Source organism: Papaver somniferum, chromosome 7 (assembly GCF_003573695.1).
Source record: "Papaver somniferum cultivar HN1 chromosome 7, ASM357369v1, whole genome shotgun sequence".
NCBI lineage: Eukaryota > Viridiplantae > Streptophyta > Magnoliopsida > Ranunculales > Papaveraceae > Papaver > Papaver somniferum.
Window position 1 is genome coordinate 10,228,733 of NC_039364.1, and position 20,737 is coordinate 10,249,469.

The window sequence follows — 20,737 nt, forward strand, 5'->3', positions numbered from 1 at the left end:
GTGAAGAAACATTTTTGAATATTACATCTCAGTTGAGTGACTTGTAATGAAGTGCAGAGAAAACTTCTCAACAATTTTGTAATATAGGGTCTTGTTAACAATTTTGTAATATAGATCAGTTTTCTTCAAACCTTTTCCATATGAGAGCTTTGAATTTTTTTATTTCTATAAAATTGATAGAAATCGATACTTGTATAAATGTAAATTGCACTAGACGAAATGCAAAATCTCCAAAATTGAAGATTCAAAGTAACTGAACCATAAAACAACCATGGTTCCGCAATTCGTACTGACATCATACGACTTGAATCCATGGTGTTCTTATCTTTTAATCCATGGTTCCGTAATTGGTACTACTTGGTCTCAAAAGTTTTATCACCCGTACTTGTTGCCCATACCGAACCAAAGTACATTTCAATGTATATTCTAAATCAAACGGAAGACAATCAATTTTATTGAAATTTCAATCAACTCATTTTAGACAAGTTATCTCAGGAGAACAAGCTAATGGACCCCTGAGTGAGTTTGTGTACGATAGATATGGAACATGTGGTTGTTTAATCTCTCTCACCAAACGTAGGCAAATGTAGTGTTGAAACAACAATTGTACAACTTCTTTAACGCAGTTGATGACAACAGAAAATAGATTGATAAGTGAGGAAACAAACCCATTTTATTAGCTGGCTACTCATGAAATAGAGACCGACACTGAGCATTTTTGAAGTTGTAGTAAACTAGGCCATCGTGTGTTCCAACTACCAAGCAATAATATTCGGTCTGCTTAAAGATAATGTATTAAATTTCATAGAGATAAAGTTCAATACTGAAATCTACATATAACCAGAGATTACATTGTCCAGCTCATGTTGTTTATCTTTCGTAATGGTAGATAGGATAGGGAATACGTGGTCATATTTGTCTGCGTGGTACATAATTAGAAGGACGGGTAAATTAAACTACACCACCAATTCTTGTAATCCTGCAAGCAAGCAAACAAACAATCATTTTAAGTATGAGGAACCAAACCATGTGATATTATACCATCATGTATCAGCCCACCACATACAAAATTCTTTCTTTTCATTTCCACCTTAACTTTTTGGAGAGTACCTCACCAAACTAATGGTCTCTTCTCCTCTATATATTCAAACACATATTTTAAGAACTCAAACAACTAAAACAACCAAGTTTTCACATCTTAAAACTCTTTCTCTGACATCGTTCAATCAAGTGTGCATCCTAAAAATCTAGTCTTCAACTAGCTTTCCTTTATCTCTTCATCTTTAAGCAACGGATATGGGTTTCACTTTGACCTCAAAAATACTCCGACGATCTTCTTCAGAAGGGAAGAATGATGAGATGGTGATCCCCAGAGGTCATTTTGCAGTGTATGTTGGTGAGAGTCAAATCAAGAAGAGATTTGTAGTTCCAATATCATATTTGAATCATACTTGTGTCAAAGAACTTCTAAGACAAGCAGGGGAAGAGTTCGGGTTTGATTATCCAATGGGAGGTGTTACAATTCTTTGCAGCGAAGAAACATTTATGAATCTTACATCTCAATTGAGTGACTTGTAATCAAGTGCAGAGAAAACTTCTCAACAATTTTGTAATATAGGGCCGTGTTAATCTCTTGTACAAACTGATGAATTTGAAATAGCAAATTTTAATTAGAAACTATACCTTTAATGAACCAAATGACAGTTAATTAAGTATCCATAAGTCATATTAACTTGATGTGACAAAATTTGAACCTGGTTCAAATTAAATTTAGCGATTATCACTCGTTCCCACAAATTATCTTTCTCTTTTGTAAAACGCCAAAGCCACTTCCATAAAAGTCAAAGATTCATCAGATGCAAGTTCATAATAACCAATCCACTATGATCAAAGGGCTTTAGTAATTGACACCAGGCCACCCAATGTATCCCATTGGAACCATCAGCATTATTCCATAGACAGTTCCCCATCTTCGCATGTAGCTCCAGCAGAATGCTCCTAGGTGCCTGAGGCAAAGAAAGATAGTAAATTACCCGAGACCAACGATATAACTAAAGTCAATCTCCCTCCTTTAGATTACTGATGAGTACATTATTTTGGGTACTCGATTTGAGTTGGTCAAAACTTCCAACTCAAGGGTTATAGCTTTTTATGCTCCGTAAGATGATTGGCTGAAAATATCTGATAATGTGTTCCAACAACCTAACAATCAAATTTAAACTCTTATTAGATTTGAAACCTGGCTAAATTGGGGCCTATGCCACTTAATTGAGGCGTATGGATTTTTTCATCCAACCATAAAGAATGATAAGGGGTGTTTAAGTTTGATGAAACTACCATTTTACTCTTTATGAAATTTTAATACTACCAACTTATCCTCATTAAATCCTAATAACAGAAAAAATAATAAATAAATAAATAAACGAAATCAAATCAAAATCATTTTCATTTCCATCAAAATTAAGAATTCAAAATCAAATGAAAACATTGTCGATAATCGTAAGTAATTTTTCGTTTTAGCTCGAATCAGATACTTTTCTATTAACCCAATCCCCTAGAGTAGGTTTAAATAACATGAAATCACTCAAACAATCAAATTTTTTAAAATCAAAGTTTTTTGGGTTTATAACAATCGGTCAAGGTCAATGCACTTGTAAACCGATTTCATTTAGAAACGATTGTTGTTTATGCCCACAAAAGCCGATTGTCCTGGATGGCATTCTGGTCGGAGAAAATTGAACCAGGATCTGTCTACGTTAATGCCCACATAGCCCGATTCTGATATGCAAGAAGTAATTGTTTTCCTGTGTTTTTTTTTTGTTAGAATCGGTTTACACGATACATATATAAAAACCGATTCTTGTTATGCAATGTTAGGAACCGGTTTTTATATATGTATAGTGTAAACCGATTCTGGTTAACCAAATTTCTTTTTAGTTAATACACGATCATAAAATGAGTATGAAATCATACTCGATTTCATTTCGATTAAAAATGAAAATAGTTCTATATGTTTTTACCCAGTTTGAAAATGAGTATAACTTTATACTTGAATTGAAAACGAGTACAACTTCTTAAACGATTTGAAACTGAGTATGAAGTCATACTCATTCTTAATTCGGGTATAAAATGAATCTTAATTTTATTTGATATTTAAAAATACATAATTCACAGATAAAAAAGAAAAAATTTATCCACAATCGGTTTATGTCCATTCCCATATAAACCGATTCTGGATAATTAGTTGATTTTCATGTCCATATAAACCGATTCTGGATAAAAGCAAGTTTTAAAAAATCTCTGTATGTTTTTGAGGTTACAATCGGTATATGTTTTTGATAACATATACCGATTCTGAGTTGGTGTTCTTCAAAAAATTTCAAATTTTCAAATTTTTTCATGTTCAGATGATTAATTAACACAAGTTAATTTCACATCTAATATTATATTTTACCACTAATCACCCGAATTAACACTAATTAATCAGGAATATATTAGCCATTAAAAAATAGTTGGTTAAGGGATTTCTGTGAATTACTTCTTAATGACCCTATTTTGTCATATAGGTATATCCCCAATTAAGGGGCATTGGCCCTAATTTAGCCAGGATTTGAAAGACCTATCAATTAATTAATATAAGGTGTGTTTCTGAGTTATTAATTAATATCACTTTGGGTCATCTTGTTTTACCGTGTCCTTAGCATATCTTGGGTTCATATATTGTGAACAACTATTATTAAGTAATAATGACATCTCCCAGATGGTAACAATCCCATTTGAAATCCCTCATAGCAAAGGCGACGATCCACTATTTGTTGAAAAGACAACTATTTCCTCATCACTCCTTTCCATTAAAATTACCTCATAACATCTCCCAAATGGTAGAGCGTAATATGTTGAACATCTCCCAAATGGTAGAGCGTAGTATGTTGAAGCATAATAATACATACAACCGCAATTACTTGCTTGACCACACAAGGAATACTACAAAGGAGGCAAAAGCATGTGATTAGGCTCAGCATATATTAGCCCAAATTGCTATTGACAAGAAAATGTTTGTTCTCCACTATTTTCATTGTCACCTTAAAGATTGGGCAAGTTGTGTCTCTCTCCACTTCTCACTTCCACCTTAGCTTTTTGGTAGGCACCTCGCCAAACTAATAATTGTCTATTTGCACTAATATCCATCATCTCCTCTATATATACAAATACACATTTCAAGAACCCGAACAACCAAACCAACCAAGTTTTCACATCTTAAACCTCTTTCTCTAACATTGTTCATTCAGGTATACATCAAGAAAATATAATCTCCAATTACATTTCCTATTTCTCCTAATCCTTAAAAAAAAAAAAAAGATCAATATGGGTTTCACTTTGACTTCAAAAATTCTTAGACGATCATTTTCGAAAGGCAAGAACGATGAGATGGTCATCCCCAAAGGACGTTTTGCAGTTTACGTTGGAGAAACCCAAATCAAGAAGAGATTTGTAGTTCCAATATCATATTTGAATCATATGTGTATCCAAGAACTTCTAAACCAAGCAGGGAAAGATTTTTGGTTTGATTATCGAATGGGAGGTGTTACAATTCCTTGCAGCGAAGAAACATTTATGAATCTTACATCTTAATTGAGTGATTTGTAATCAAGTCCAGAGGAAATGTCTCAAAATTTTGTATAGTAGAAATTTCATATACGAATTGGTGATACTAAAATGCAAAAGATAATTATAGATTATACCATTAATCAATCAGGATCCTAAAAAAAATTTACCAGGAGAACTTTTTATTAAGATCGACATCGATGTGCAAGCGAAGATTATATAACTATTATCTTAAATGGTCGATTCATACTTTGTACACGTATCACCCAAAAGCAAATACTTTTTCATACTTTTTTTTGAAAAAGGCAAAAGTGAAATAAATAAGAAAAGATGCCAAGATAGCGCCCTTGAAAGATATTAGTGAAACGTTTAGAGAGCTTACAACAAGCTACTCTCAAAGCAAACTTGTCCAATCAAAAACAAAATCATCAAACTTTATATTTCTAAAAGATTCAACATTTATGGCTCAGATCCGTTCTGTGGGAGCAAATCTGAGCGGCCATCAATCTGGGGTTTCTGAGAAGTTTCTCTTATCTTAGAGACGAGGAAAGAGATGAAAGAGAAAAAGATTTATCCAATCTCTCTAATAAACAAGTGTTAACTAGCACAATCTAATTTGGGTTTTCCAAAGAAATCTCAAAAACTTAAAAAGAAGTTGACATTCTAATAAAATATCAAATAAAATCTTACCTGCGTTTAATTAATTGTAGATTTTAGCTTTGATTGCTAAAATGGAGAACGCCATAAATTGATGTCAGCCAGAAGAAATTAAAACTGAAATATTAAACCCTGGATATGTAAACTTACAAATTATTAAGAAATAATTCAAATCTTAATAAATGCATCACATAAATCAAAAGGAACGACTCAACAAGAGAAAATCATGTAATCAAACATGAGAATACTTTGTAATAAGGTACTTGCGCCTTAAATTCCATCAATTATTTAAAATTATTGTCTGACATCAAAGACAAGGAAAAGAGGAAGGAAACTCTACCAAAGATTTTTGCTTTTTCTTAATTAATCTAAGAAAGAGAAAATAAATTGTAGTTGTGATCTCTTCAAAGTTCTGTAGTTGATGGCAGCTGTTTACGGTGGTTTTTAATGGTCGTGGTGCTATTGATGGCGGTGGTGGTTGTTGACGCGAGGAACCAACTAAATTGAGAGATAGAGATGATAGATCTCTCGAGAAATAAGAAAATGAATATAGGAGGGTATTATGAGTCGTATTTAGAAAATTAGTAAAACTTAAATTTAAACATTTAAAAAAAATATGAGATTTTTGTGTCATTAATTTGCTAATTCAAATGGACTTTATTTGTGGGCGGTAATATTGGTGAAATTACCAAATTTGGTCACTTTTATGTTTTACTACTTATTATATGTTATACCAAAAATTGGTCATCTGGAGCAGTGGCAGACGCCAGGGGTTCACTAATTTTGGCTCCACCCCCCCACCCCACCCCACCCCAAAATGTTGATAACCATAGAAACATCCTTCAATTTATCAGGTATTTAGTACTTAGCTCACAAAATATTATTATTTAGTCCCCATAAATTTCTGCAAGAAATCTTTTAGCGCCCCTTCGTACGGACACTGACCTGATTCTGAAGATTAGTTAACTAGTAGTATCCTAGGAGGAAATGAATAAGTATCCTATAAGGAATACATAATTGCTAGGGTTTATGGCTGTATAAATACGAACCTCATAAGCACAATACATGTAATTAATTCCGCATAAGTAAGTATCAAGATTTAGTGAGCAAGCGAGATTAGTGCGTGAGTTTTTCTTTTTTGTTTGTTCTTGATTCGTCTTAATCACCAAAAGAAAAAGAAAAAATGAGTAAATTTCAAGCGCCAACTGGTTATCGTTTCAAGCCAACCGATGAAGTGCTCATTCGATACTATTTGGTTCCAAAGGTCGAAGGCAAACCTCTTCCAAGTGAACATATTTTTGAGACTGGGGAACTTTATGGGAAAGAATCACCGGACATAGAGGTCACTTTTGGACAGGGTAAAGAATGGTATAAACAATTTGCGTCTTATGATGAAAATTTCGATGACACGTTGTATTTCTTTACTAAGTTGACCAAAAAGTGGGAGAACGGTAGCCGGATAAGTAGATCTGCCGGACGCGGAACGTGGACAGGGGATAAAGGTAATATATCATAACTTCCGTTAGGATATGAAAATTTTGATTCTTGGTAATAATTTTTGAACATGCATGCAAAAAAGTTGCGTCATTCTTGGTATTTGATTGTTTTTTGCAATACTCTGTGTTTTTTTGACATGCATGCGAAATTGCAATATTATAGACAGTGTTCTGTTGACATGCATCACCAAATAAGACTATCTTTTTGAAACCTAGGGTTTGTTTACAGTTCTCGGTACTAATCAAAATTTGGATTTTTGGTGTTACAGGTGAACAAATCTATAAAGACCAATCATATAAAGTAAGGAAGAGATATTTTTCGTATACTGATAATGCTGCAAAATCTAAGGGTAGAAAAAGGAAGATGACAACACTAACGTCCGATGGAAATAGTGTGACTTGGAACATGTACGAGTACTCAATCCTACGAGGTGAACAAATGTTAGATCATGCGATTGTTAAGATCAGAAGGATAAGAAGCACGAACGGAGGATCAACATCGTCACCATCATCGACATCGTCAAAGCAATATTATGCTAATACTGATTATCATACCGGCGCGGGTGGGGCGGGTTTACAACACTTTCAGGGTTCAAGTATTTCATCGGGTAATGTAGTACCAGCCTCGGAAGATAATTATCTGCAGCATAAACCATTTACGTCTTCAACAAAACTACTAGATGCTGCAGGCTTTCCAGATTTTTCTTTTTCATGGTTCCTCCAAGATGCCGTGCCACAACCTCAGCAGAAAATCTACTCATATGGTGATTCTTTGTACAACAAGCATCTGTGGTTACCTTCAGCTTACCGACATAAGACAGTAGTACCACCATATGGTGATTATTTTTACAACAAGCCTCTGTCACCTTCAGTTTACCAAGATAAGACAGTAGTACCACCACTATTTACTGATGACCAAAAAGAAGAAAACAACTTGGATTTATCCGCTGACTTACTCCAGGCAGCTGTTGCAGCTGATGATTCCAGAGCTATTGGAGGGGATAACGCTGCTTCGGATGGTAATCAAGAGTGTACTAATGACACATTAATGATCAATTCAGAGGTTGAAGCTGTGCAGCCAGAAAAGGAGTCGGGGATGATTTCTTATGAAGAACTTGACGATGATTTAGAATATATATTGGAGACCGGACTTTTTTAACTTTTGAAATATAGTATTTGATGCCGGTGGAACTGTACTATAGTGATAAAGTCATTGTGTGATGATATCATTGTTCTGAGTTCGAAACTCGTCAGCATTTAAATTTTATACTGATCAAGGGAAAGAAAATAGTACCCGTCAGCACATGTGCCATTCTATTATGTATTGGGGCTTTTTTCATTTTCAGATTTTCGAATAGAATTGTTTTGGTTTTGTTTATCTCCCTCCTTTATCCTTTCAATTTTACAATATAGATCCTGTAGATTGAGCCTGATTACTCATTTGTAGTGTAGATCACTACAAGATACCTACGTACCTAGGTAGCCTGATTACTCATTTACAATATAGATCCTGCAGATTCACAGGTTTAAAGGATCCATTTTAGTGATATTAATTTAAGCATCCTATTCTGAGTATAACGAATCAATTCTAGGCCTCAGCTCTAGTTCAATGTTTGCATATATATGTAAGTCATTTTAGATTCGAGATTTGCAAATGTTAAAAACAATTGGTACCTAAATTTACTTATCTTTCTTAACAATAAAACACAGTGAAAAAAAGATATTAAGCTACAAAGTGCTTCTCACAGGCCATATTAGTCCAATACAAAATTACAGATATCTGATATAATATCTCATAATCACTTCTTATTGCAGAATCCAGTACTAGAGATTTTGATTCCATTTGTGAGAAAGCTACACTACCTTTCCATGTAAATATTGCGGTAACCCTTTTAGGGTTCACCAGAATTTTTCGCCTTTCTACTGTGTCTCTTTGAAAAATCATACGTAAACACCAGTAGCAAGAAGCAAGAACAAAGATCCGAAACCCTGAGAACAGACGGAAAGACAAAGCAAACAACATCAGTGTTATCATCACTAGAGGACTTCTTCCGGGATGTCAAGTTTATATAAAAACATTAAAGTGAAACACAAACAATATAAGGAGACCATACCAAGAAAATAGAAGTGACTGCTCCAGTAATAAGCTCTTTTGTTATGATTTTGTTTTTCTTGGAAGAAGTAGCTTCGTAGCTGCACAAAACAAGGTGTGGAAACACATAAGAACTCTTGAATGAAAATTGAAAAAGAACTCGCATCATTTGGTCATAAATATTACCTAAACCACAAGCCACGGAAGTAGTCTACAAAATAAGGTACATCAAGCAGTTATAAAATAGGTGCGTGTAGGGCTATCAAACTATTCAATCAACACAAACTGTGTGTAACTGGTGAACCTGGAGTAGCCAGCAATTGGTTTAGGTCGTCACGAAAAGGAAGTTGAGAGGGTAAGCAGGTGTTAGATGTTCGGTACTGAAAAACGTTACACATACAATAGGGATCGGCACCATTTCAAATCTTACATATTCTTCCGGTTTTTAGCTGTCAGAAAGTATTCAAACACTGTGCTCATGTCACCCCTAGGTGACTGAATCAGCTAATGGCCAATATAATGGACCACCACCAAATATAGGCTTCTTGGTCCCTTTCACCTGACCTAACCTTATAATTAAAAATTTCAATAAAAAACCACTGCGAGATGCTCAGCTAATTGACCTGTAAGACCTCCGAGTATAATTAGTCATTCACTCACTGAAGGTACACCAGTAAGTTAGGAGAGAAGTGTCCATGAGGAACTATGAAACACCACAAACCGTGTATGACTAGTAACCTAGAGTAGATTGTGATTCTCGTCTCTAATATTTCTCAAATGGCAGTTTAAAGGGTAAGAAGGCATTAGGAATCTGGGTAATGAAAAGCCTTATGCAAACGAGAAGGTTTCCACTAGTGTCTATAAAAATGCATTATAACTCTATGGCTCCAATCACTCCTAAGTGAGTGAATCGGCTTATGAACAATATAATAGACCAACATCTGCCACAGGATTCTTTGTCCCTTTCACTTGACTCCGCAGTGAATCATTTTGAGAAACAATTGCTATGGGGTCAGCAAAGGGACCTGTAAAACCCCATTATACAAACAAGCAAACCAAGTGTCTAAACAGTGAAATACAGAATTTAACCTCTTCTTTAGAAGTTAGAACAATGACAGGGTGATTATACACAAAATCAACAGACACAGTCAAAGATACACGAACCCTGGAGTACACCTTATAGGAAGTAAAAACAAGTGTCTGAACTCTCACATAGAGAAATTAACTCCGCTTCCTAGAAAATTTGCACGTCAATTAACAGCAACATGAACAGATAACATTGAAAACACCCAAACTAATGCTACCAAAAATTAGTTTCCAAATACCTGGAATTTAGCTAAGATTATTCATCACAAAAATGTTGAGAGGAAATTTATTAGTATTTCCTTAGGTAATTTAGTGAAGATTACACTGGTACCATGTTCAGTTCAGATAGTCGAATCCAGCTCCTAGTACTTGACTCACAGAATGGTATAATCCAACCGATGTTCTTGATTCACTTAAGTGATAATCGTGTGACTATATAAAAAATCAACCAATCACCTTTATTTTCACTTTAAGCAGAATTCAATTTCAATTACTTAAACCAATTACCTTACACCGTATTATGTGGTGATCTAAAGCTCTACGGCACTACCGTACCTAAATCTTTGGGGGGTGGCTAACTAACTCTAAATCAAAAGGGGCCATTGCCCCTAAGAAACAAACTGTTGATGGATAACTTACATGAAGAAAGCAGCAGTGAGTAGAAATCCAATGGTTAGCATGAAAAAGGCCAGAAAGCATTCAAACTCTGAACTCCAGTCACCCCTAAGTGAATGAATCAGCTAAGGGACAACATAGTGGACTACCACATTTTAATGAAAGCATCACCAGATGGTCAGCTAATTGACATGTAAGTCACCCGCTTATAACTAAGTGTGTGTAGTCTGAAATATGTAACTTTTAATTTTTCTCTTGCAAACCACAAGCAACCAGTAGAAGTTAAGGTATACCAGTAAGTTAGCAGACAAGTGTCCATGAAAAACTATGAAACACCACAAACTTAGATTGTGATTCTATTCTCTAAGACTTCTCAAGTGGCAGTTTAAAAGGTATGAAGGTATTAGAAATCTGGATGATGAAAAACCTTATGCAAACGAGAGGGTTTGCACCATACATTTGAAGTATGATTTTCTGAGTTAAGGTGACAAACTTGTCTCAAAGTTGGGCTCTGTCAAACAAAAAGCATTCAGACCCTACGACTCCAATCACTCCTAAGTGAGCGAATTGGCTTATGAACAATGGCTAGTTTCAATCAAAAAGCATTAGACTCTACCACTCCAATCACTCCTAAGTGAGTGAATCGGCTAGTGAACAATATATTGAACCACCAACTACCACAGGATTCTTAGCCCCTTCAGCTAAACTTCACAATGAATCACTATTGAAAACCATTGCTATAGGGTCAGCTAACTGAACTGTAAAACCCCAGAAATACAACCAATAGAATTCAGAACTACAGAACTTAACCTTCTTTTAAGAAACGTGAGTGGGAGATTATAAACAAAATTAACAGATATAATCAGAGATACCCAAACCCCAGAGTTTACCTAGTACAAAACAAACTCAATCACATACAGAACTTAACTCTCTTTCTAGAACAATGTCAAGGCAAACACAAGCAACAGGAACAGATAAGACCCAAAACACCCAAACTAATGGTCCCCAAAAAGGGTTTTTCCAAATACCTTGAATTTAGCAATGCAAGCAAAAAGTATCCGGTCAGAAGAATATTAAAAGGAAATTGACTTGTATTTCCTTAGGTAATTTCGTAAAGATTACACTAGTAGCATGATCAGTTCAGATAATCCCACCAATGTAATTGATTCACTTAAGAAGTGATAATTGTATCACTGAATACGAAATCAACCAATCACCTTAAATTTTAATTTCAGCAAAATTTAATTACTTTAATCAAACAGGTGTGCTCCATCAAAAATAAACCAATTACCTTGTACCGTATTACAATTTTATAGAATTCAATTACTTGAACCAAACAGACTATTCTATATGAATGATCTAAAAGCTCTACCATACCTAAATCTTTGGGAGGATCTAACATAATCTAAATCAAAAAGGGGCAATGCCCCTAGAAAATTGTTGATGAATCACTTACATGAAGAAAGCAGCAGTGAGTAGAAGTCCAATGGTCAGCATGAAAAAAGCTAAGGTTGGATACCAAGCTTCTGGAACTGGACTTGTAATGGGTTTCCCTGATTGAGCCTTCATCAACAACAACAAAAAAAAAAATCAAAAAATTAAGATGTGAGAAAAGATCAAAACTTTTTTGGAATTCTAGAATGGGTTTTTGTTTAAATCAAACTTACCATCCCCATTACGTTTTTCAATTTAGAGCAGTGGGTTACGAAATTGTGAATCTAAGTTTCCCCCTTTCTATAGCTCTCCCTCTGTCTCTCTCTCTTTCAGGCAGTCTAGTCTTCGCTCTGATAAGCTTAAGCCACGAGCTTAAAAGGAAAGCTGAATAGACAGGCTCGGGTTAGCTCGGCTCAATTCTGCTTGGGTTGGCTCAACTTGGCGTGGCTTACACCCTCTTTGTTTTCTCCCGACTCAACTGTCTGGATATGGCCGAAATCGCCTGGATCTGACTGAAATCGTTTGAATCTATCTGGATATGATTCAATATGTTTATTTTTTATCTACATTTGACTCAAAAGTATCACTCAGTTGCTCCCGTGAATCAGGGTATTTTATTACTCGCGTCTGAGACTGATCCAGATGCCGAATCAGCAAAAAAACAACACATGTAGGTCTAACTCAGATCGCGAGTCAGATCTAACTAAAAACAGTCTGATATTTGACTCGCGTCGAGTCTAATCCAGTCGTCGAATCAACAAAAAAACAAACATGTCGGTATGACTCAGATCGCGAGTCTGATCTAACTAAAAAACAGTCTGACATTTGACTCGTGCTGAGTCTAATCCAGATGCCGAATCAGCAAAAAAACAAACATGTAGATCTGACTCAGATTGCGAGTCAGATCAAACTAAAAAACAGTCTGACATTTGACTGGCACCGAATCTAATCCAGCAAAAAACAAAAAAAGAAAAAACATGTTGTGAGCTCGGCTAGTATTCACAGTCATATTAAGCGGTTTTTCAAATGTCGTGATTTATTTATTTCACATGGGCGAAAACTGTAGTGATACTTTGGCAGATTAGGAGCTGGTGTAATGTAAATGTAATTTTGTAAGAAATCTGAAGAAACCAAGAGGTTAAGTTTCTTCATAAACTTTACTATGATTGTATAATTTACACTGAAAAATTGTTCTCGTCATTATGACTGGACATCTATAAGTTACATTGCTTTTCACTACATGGGGTGATGGATCAAAATCTTTTTTTTTTCCCATAGTAAAAAAGGGGCATTTGATCTTTATTTTCCACCCACTTTTAAGTATCTAAGGAGTCTTCCGTTATCCGGCGATGCAGCTTGCAAAGTTGAGTCATGGTTGGCCTTTTACCAAGTTATCGCTTATATTTTTTTCCTTGCTTTCCGAGCCAAGTGGGTCATAATTTGCAAGGTGCAAGTACCTGAATCTGGCCGTTCTGATGATAGACAGCATTGCCAAAAGCTTCGGAGGACCGTAGACTGTACTGTTTATAACCTGAATGCAACTCCATGCTCGCTAACTGTACCGCGAGAGAGTCCTCGTACTCTCTCCCAGAATTGTCTGCTCCTTCCTGTTCTCAGAGGTCCAGAACTAGAGTACCTTCTAAATGATCCTGATTCCCGTCTTCCAACTCTTGCAGAGCTAAATACGTCAGAGGCTGATAAAGATAAACCACTATGTGCGTCTGGACTGGGGCTGTAATCGGGCAATGAATAACGTGCGCGCGAAGAAGAATCTGGTATTTGGGATGAATCACTACTTGTTCTGGTTTCCATATCTGCAACTGATGCATCCTCTTGGCCACAACTTTCTGAACCTCCTGCTTTTGATTCATCGCACTCGTTACAGACTAGCTTTAGAGCTTGAACTACTTCCCCCATAAATGGTCTGTGTGTGACTTCTGGTTGAACACACATTGATGCTATTGCTGCTACCTTTCCTACACTATCAAATGGAACGTTTGACCCTAATGATGGGTCGATGATCATCTCTAAACCTTCTTTACTTGTGAGGAATGGGCGAGCCCAAGACACTAAATTCTCTCGACCTTGTGGCTGTGACATGTCCACAGGTTTTCTTCCTGTTAGGAGCTCGAGTAGAACCACACCATAGCTGTAGACGTCACTCTTGACAAGAAGATGCCCGGTCATCGCATATTCTGGAGCTACATAACTGCAAAGGAAGACTTATTAAGGATAATGCTTCTTTTGTTCAGCTTTATAGGCTGAAGGATTAAGAAATTGAAGAAAGAAAATGCATACCCGAATGTTCCCATAACCCGTGTTGTAATATGCTGGTCTCCCTCCTCTAAAGCTGTTCTAGCTAAACCAAAGTCGGACACTTTTGGACTAAAGTCATGTTCTAGCAAGATGTTGCTGGACTTGAAATCCCGATGAATTACATGGGGGCTCGAGTCTTCGTGCAAATAAGCTAGACCCCGAGCAGCACCAAGTGCTATCTTAATACGTGAACCCCAGTCAAGTGGAGCAATTTCCTTGTCTGGTCCTGAGTAAACAGAAAATAGACCAATCATTTTATCGGGCATCAGAATGAAAACATGTGATATCCAACAGGAGTGCGGAGTTTTACATGATTCGAGCATATTCATGCTTGGGAATTGGAATTACTACCATGTAAGTGGGATTCTACACTGCCATTTGCAATCAGTTCGTAGACCAGGCATCGTGCCTTCTCTTCTATGCATATACCAATCAACTTGACCAAATTTCTGTGATGTAGACGGCCAAGCATCTCAACTTCTGCTAAAAATTCTCTTCCACCTTGCTGATCATCTCTCTTAAGAACCTTCACTGCAACGTTTGTCCCATCATCCAGAATACCTCTATATACACGCCCAAATCCACCTTCCCCGAGTATTCTCGTATCATGAAAGTTATTAGTTGCTTTCTCTATTTCAGCTGCACTGTAAGTCTTCGCAGATCCTGCGTATGTATTGATGCTCGAGGCAAATGACATCGATGCAGAACTGGTCCCACTTCCAAATACCATAGATCCAGCTGTACCTGCTATAATTTCATTTTAGAACCTTATCCAATACAGTATAGAAACGACAATGTTACTAATAAACCACTATTTAGCACAGGACTAGAACAATACCAGATGGCTTTGACAGGGACGGCATTAAGAGTGGAGGAGCTGTTTCAGGAATCTGCCTAGTATGGTTTCGACATCTCAATACCAGAAGCCAAACTATTCTGAAGCACAAGGCTATAGCTATGGAAGAAGATAGGATTATGATAGCTATCAAGCTCCCACCAATTCGCCCCCTTTTCTTACTCACGTCAACCCCAAAAGGGTGTATCGCCCTTCCATGACTTCCATGGACAGACCCATCATCTAGTGTTGTAAATGGTGCCGAAGGTGGTGGTTGAGGAAGACCTGGAGATGGAAAGAGAGAGAGATGGGATTCAAGCAGGTGGCGACATTTCAGTTATGATTCACAGGAAAGAAATTGATTTGCATATATACCAGGATAGCGGACGTATAATACTTCATAGTAACCAAACAAGGTAGCCTTAATGGGAACTTGCTTGCGCCAGAACTTTTCGAAAGTCAGAAATGCTGTGGTGTTATCAAACCTCTCTCCAAGTGGAACCAGATCAATGAGAACGACAGTTTCATCTAGCTGTTGGCCATCAGCATTTGCACCCATGATACGAACTTGACTTAGCTTCATGAAAACCCCTGTCGCGATTTCCTCGGCTAGCTCTGAAACCAATGGGAAGAAATTGTACAATGCAACACCAAGACGTAACCCTACTTGCATTGGTGCCACACAACCGCATGGTGACCCAGGAGGACTATTCGTTAATGGCTCTGTGCATGCAAGTGCTGTGCAATCTACAAGTACGGTAATGTTGGTAGTTCATAAAACAAAACAATTACAGTATAACTACAGTCACATGGAATTATTTTACATACCTTGATTAGGAGGTGGAGGTGGTAGTGCCTGAATAATTGGTGGTGGCAATGGGGCCTTCGGCTTCCTTGACAGAGAACCTGAAGGTGAACTTTTAGGAGGCAGACTAGGCCCTGAGTAAAACCAATTAGAAAAGCCAGTCATGAAACAACATTTAAATAAGCACTCCTGTGAAGGAAACAAATAAACTCAAAGACATAATACATATTGACTTCGTACTTAGCGAAGGCTCAGATCGAGCAGGTGATAGGGGTGAAGCCTCAGGTGAATGGTGCCTGATTGTGGAAGGGAAGGGAGGCTCAACTGGAGAAACGGCAGGGGCTGCACGATAGGACCGTCAAAAACAAACGCAACATTCAATTAAAGTGAACACGAGAAAATCCAAAATTAGAGATAAAATCGACTTAGTTCCTTATAGATATTTATATCAAGCATTTGTATCTTTAACTTAAGATTTAGTATTATATCGAATGCAGATACTGCTTAACAGTTCGATTACCTTGATTTGTAGGTGGAGGATACTGACGATGCCTTCGTGTACGCTTCTGCGGAGGTGCTATTGGAGAAGGTGAAGTAGGAGGGGAAGTGGCGGGACCTTTAAAATAGCATAAACAAAAACAGAAAGAGATAAGTATCTCACAAGTTAGATAACATGTTTGGTTTAATTTGCTATGAGCAAAATGTCAAACCTTGGTGGTTAGACGTTGGTGGAGGAAATAAAAACGATGGTGCAGGGGCAGGGGTTCTGGCACTTCTTCTTGAATAATGATACTTCTGGAATGAATGTGCGGGTCGCGATGCAGGACTATGAACCTGGCTACTTTTCGGGGGTCTCGGAGACAACTTGGAAGGTGCAGGCGCGTTATCAGAAGGTCTCATCGATTTGCGCGGTGGAGAGGCTATGGTAGAAAAGAAAGCGTCAAATGATGAAACCATTCTTAATATTCTAATTTTATTCAAAAATTCAAAATTTTGTTAAATACCTTTAGCAGGGGGGGAATGGTTGGCTAATGGAGGGGAAGCAACTGGAGATACACGTGTCTTATTTTTGATGCTGGACGGAGGAGTTGATAATGGAGAAGCAACAGGTTCTGCAACATCATGTTGGGAAAGATCCAACCTAAATCAATTACACAAAGTATCCACATGTTGGAGTTGCTCAACCCTCAAAACAAGGGTGCAGGAACACAACAAATCATTAACATAATTCATAATGCACACCTGATACGCTGGACGGAGATATTTTCGGCAAGGTTGGGTGTGCAGCCGGTGGATTTCGTGTATGTTCTCCTGGTGGTGATTCAACAGGTGGTGCTACTGCCGGAGCTACTCTCGGCATGGTGGGGTGCATAGCTGGTGGTTTACTAAGAATTATGTTCGGTGGAGATCCAACAGGTGCTGCATGTTAAGAACAAAAAGCATGTAGATCAGGTGCCGATCCATTAATACTTCAGACTAATGACACAAAAATAAAGTAAGTCAAGTACCTGGAGCGAGAGGTATCTTGGTAGGCATCCCGTTATCTGGTGATATTCCATGAGAAGGAACACTTGGTGGCATGGATGGTACAATTCCTTTTGGGACTTGCTGCTTAGGTGCTACTTTATGTGACGGCACAACAATTGAATGACTTGGAGATATGGATGGCACGATGCCATGAACAACTTGGGGTGGCTGTGCTGACTTATTTGTTGGAATGGTGATTGGAGAACTAGGGGCCATTGATGGTACAACTCCTGGAACAACTTGCGGCAATGGTGGTGACGTACCTGATGGCACAGAAACTGTAGGAGTAGGGGGTACGGATGGTACAATTACTGGAGCAACTCGAGGCGATCCAGCTGACTTATTTGATGGCACGGTGATTGGAGGATTAGGGGGCATTGATGGTACATTTCCTGGAACAACTTGGGATGGTGGTGCTGACTTATTTGATGGCACAGAGATTGGAGGAACAGGTGGCATGGATCCTACAATTATTGGAGCAACTCGCGGCGTTGGTGCTGACGTATTTGATGGCACGGTAGCTGGAGGATTAGGCGGCATTGACGGTACAATCTCTATAACAAGTTGGGGCGGCGGTGCTGACTTATCTGCTGGCACGGAGATTGGAGGAACAGGGGTCACTGATGGTACTTCTGGGACAACTAGAGGCATAGGTGCTGACTTATTTGATGCCACATCAACTGGAGAGGTAGGGGACAACGATGGTACAATTCCCGGAACAATTTGGGGGAGGGGTGAAGACTTATTTGGCAGCAGAAAGGTTGGAGGATCAGGTGGCATGGATGGTACAATACCTTGAACAACTTCAGATATTGGCGCTGACTTCTCTGATGGTACAAACACTGGAGGTCTAGGTGATGTTGCTGGTACTAGCTCTTGCAAGGTTTGGGGAGCCAGTTCTGACTCGTTTGATGGCACGACAACCTGACTAGGTGGTGTGGATGATACATTTCCTTCAACAGACATGGGACTCAGTGATGAGTTATTAAACGGCACATCCACTGGAGAAATAGGTGGTGAAGATGGTACTATCCCTTGCAAGGGTCGGGGAACGGGCTCTGACTTATCAGGTGGCACAGCAACTGGACCATTGGGTGGTGTGGATGGAACAACTTCTTGAAAGAATTGCTTAATCGGTGCAATGTAATCTGTTGACACATCTGGAGGAATAGGTGGTGAAGATGGCACTATCCCTTGCAAGGGTCGGGGAACGGGCTCTGACTTATCAGGTGGCAGAACAACCGGACCACTAAGTGGTGTGGATGGAACAACTCCTTGAACGAACTTCTTAGTCGGTGCAATGTAATCTGTCGGCACATCTGGAGGAATAGGTGGCACTGATGGGACCAACCCCTGCAAAGGTTCCGGTGCCGGTTTTGACTCAGCAGATGGTACACCAATTGGATTACTAGGTGCCATGGATGGTTCAACTCCTTGAATGACTTGAGGCAACGGTGGTGAATTAAGTGATGGCACGACTGATGGAGGACTAGGTGCCGTGGATGGTAAGAAACCTTCAAAGGGTTGGGATATGGGTGCAGATGCACGAGGTTGTGATGCTACAGCAGGAGGTACGGCTGATCCTGCATTACTTAGCAATGAGATTTATTTAACAACTATACTTTTGTTCTTTTCATGAGGTTACTGCAAATGGAATAGTTACATAATCGAATAGCAAGTAGCTCATGTGAGGATTTAGAACGGTTACCTGTAGGCGGAGTCAATGAACTTAGTATGCTAAATTTCTTTCTATAAGCAATGTTAGGTGAATTTTCTTCACCAGGAGGATGAATAGAAGAAATATCTAGAGATCGGGATATTCTGTACCCTGCACAACAACAAAAAAAGTCGTAATTGTGTCATTAAATTGGAGTACTTAACAAGTCCATCGAACAAGTAAACGAGTATACCGTTACTCCTATACATTACTAAGACACGGTTTCAGTTTTCGACCAAATCTACATTGCTAAACAACCATTCACTGAGACCAGCTTAACGAAAGTTCAGCACATAATTGAATGACCAGTGGATTGAAAAATTCTACCTCAAAACACAACAAACATCAATGGGTCAAATCTAGTCTACCTAATTTCTACTTCAAATTGATGAATCCTGAATAATGTCATTTCTTCGATGAACAAATCAACAACAAAATCTTCACAGAACCGGCATTACTACCAATTCAGCAAAGTAGGGAGATTCACCGACACACCAAGGCTGAAGTAATTTTTCAATAACAACAAGCTTAAGATCATACACATCAACCAAAACGAACACAAATTCAGCTCAATTCCCAGCAAAAACTCAATCCATTGCATCAATTCCATAAACATTGAACAAATTTGGATCAAACCCATTACTGCCCAAAACCTGACCGACATAACAAGATCACAAAATTGAATACAAAACCCTCAAACCCAGATCTTCAAAATTCATCAGATTAAACAACAAACAATAAAAGCATGACAGGATTAAGTTTGATTAACATTACCTGTAGATTCATGAGCTTGAAAAATGATCATGAAGAGCAAAAACCCCACTTTGATTATCCCCATTTCTTCTTCTCCACCAAAGTACTTATTCCAACAATCAAATCTTCTGAATTAGCAGAAACCCCAAAAACCCAGACTCAAAATTGAAGAAGAAGATGAAGAAACCCAAAATAAAGAACTAATCTTTAAGAATGGAATTTACTAAAAAGAGCAATAAGGAGGTGGTTTAGTGTAAACCCAGAACTGGGTTGGTAAAGAAAAATCAAAACTTTGTGTTTCCAAGAAGCAGAAACTTGAGTTAGCCATGCAGTAAACCATTAACAACTCTCAAAAGAATCAGTTTTTTCTTTTCTTCTGGGTCTTGTGAGAAGTCTAATTTATTAAAATTTATTGAAGTAACTGAAGAAGAAGAATTAGAATGAATTGAAAAAGAGAGGACTCAAAAGAAGTGACTGATTACACAGTGAAAGACAGAGATAAATACAGAGAGGAAGAGTACAGAAAGAGTGTGTGGAAATTTTAGTAAATGAGGAAGAGGAGATTCTCTATTTCTATCTTGAGATTATTTTTAATGGTTTTAATTTTGACTCTTCTTTCTTTTTTGTTGTGGTTAATTAAAGTTTCTTTCATTCTTTGAGGTTGAATTAAGTGGTTGGTTAAGGTTTCTAGGATTAAATCCTATTCATTACTGTAGTACAATTCTTTTCGTGGGACATAGTCACATAGAGCCATCAACAACACAGTTGCACAAAGGTGATCTACAACTACCCTCGCCCA

General features: G+C 37.7%; 3 protein-coding genes across 6 annotated transcripts; 1 reads left to right on the forward strand and 2 right to left on the reverse strand.

Moving 5' to 3' along the window:
• The first annotated feature begins 6,445 nt into the window (after positions 1 to 6,445).
• Positions 6,446 to 7,917, forward strand: LOC113294066 (NAC domain-containing protein 55-like). Its single transcript, XM_026542490.1, has 2 exons — positions 6,446 to 6,764; positions 7,028 to 7,917. The coding sequence occupies exons 1-2, from the start codon at positions 6,446 to 6,448 to the stop codon at positions 7,915 to 7,917; spliced, it is 1,209 nt and encodes a 402-aa protein (XP_026398275.1).
• Positions 7,918 to 8,405: 488 nt separating this feature from the next.
• On the reverse strand, positions 8,406 to 12,344 carry LOC113300505 (transmembrane protein 258-like). The gene is made up of 4 exons (XM_026549706.1): positions 12,219 to 12,344; positions 12,008 to 12,114; positions 8,873 to 8,951; positions 8,406 to 8,747 (listed from the first exon to the last, which is right to left on the reverse strand). The coding sequence occupies exons 1-4, from the start codon at positions 12,225 to 12,227 to the stop codon at positions 8,700 to 8,702; spliced, it is 243 nt and encodes an 80-aa protein (XP_026405491.1). The 5' UTR covers positions 12,228 to 12,344; the 3' UTR covers positions 8,406 to 8,699.
• A 755-nt stretch (positions 12,345 to 13,099) lies between these two features.
• On the reverse strand, positions 13,100 to 20,573 carry LOC113295404 (proline-rich receptor-like protein kinase PERK10). Of its 4 annotated transcripts, none has more exons than XM_026543746.1 (14): positions 19,960 to 20,569; positions 19,177 to 19,296; positions 17,450 to 19,051; positions 17,184 to 17,360; positions 16,946 to 17,053; positions 16,652 to 16,861; positions 16,462 to 16,557; positions 16,182 to 16,283; positions 15,965 to 16,075; positions 15,512 to 15,751; positions 15,140 to 15,421; positions 14,653 to 15,048; positions 14,284 to 14,527; positions 13,100 to 14,194 (listed from the first exon to the last, which is right to left on the reverse strand). In XM_026543746.1, the coding sequence occupies exons 1-14, from the start codon at positions 20,021 to 20,023 to the stop codon at positions 13,510 to 13,512; spliced, it is 4,437 nt and encodes a 1,478-aa protein (XP_026399531.1). In that variant the 5' UTR covers positions 20,024 to 20,569; the 3' UTR covers positions 13,100 to 13,509. The 4 variants fall into 4 exon arrangements, with proteins under 4 accessions (XP_026399531.1, XP_026399528.1, XP_026399529.1 ...); XM_026543743.1 differs by having other exon boundaries at positions 15,512 to 15,883; positions 19,960 to 20,568; XM_026543744.1 differs by having other exon boundaries at positions 13,510 to 14,194; positions 14,653 to 15,045; positions 15,512 to 15,883; positions 19,960 to 20,568.
• Positions 20,574 to 20,737: the final 164 nt, after the last annotated feature.

Excerpts from the sequence above, each read along its gene's own strand:
- LOC113294066 (XM_026542490.1), top strand. The coding sequence starts at position 6,446 with ATGAGTAAATTTCAAGCGCCAACTGGTTATCGTTTCAAGCCAACCGAT. Across the intron at positions 6,765-7,027 it reads AACGTGGACAGGGGATAAAG|GTGAACAAATCTATAAAGAC; the intron begins GTAATATATCAT and ends TTGGTGTTACAG.
- LOC113300505 (XM_026549706.1), bottom strand. Across the intron at positions 8,952-12,007 it reads CTCACTGCTGCTTTCTTCAT|CTACGAAGCTACTTCTTCCA; the intron begins GTAAGTGATTCA and ends TGTTTTGTGCAG. Across the intron at positions 8,748-8,872 it reads CAGTCACTTCTATTTTCTTG|GGTTTCGGATCTTTGTTCTT; the intron begins GTATGGTCTCCT and ends GTCTGTTCTCAG.
- LOC113295404 (XM_026543743.1), bottom strand. The coding sequence starts at position 20,023 with ATGGGGATAATCAAAGTGGGGTTTTTGCTCTTCATGATCATTTTTCAA. Across the intron at positions 16,076-16,181 it reads TCGATCTGAGCCTTCGCTAA|GGCCTAGTCTGCCTCCTAAA; the intron begins GTACGAAGTCAA and ends GGTTTTACTCAG. Across the intron at positions 15,422-15,511 it reads ATTATACGTCCGCTATCCTG|GTCTTCCTCAACCACCACCT; the intron begins GTATATATGCAA and ends TTCCATCTCCAG.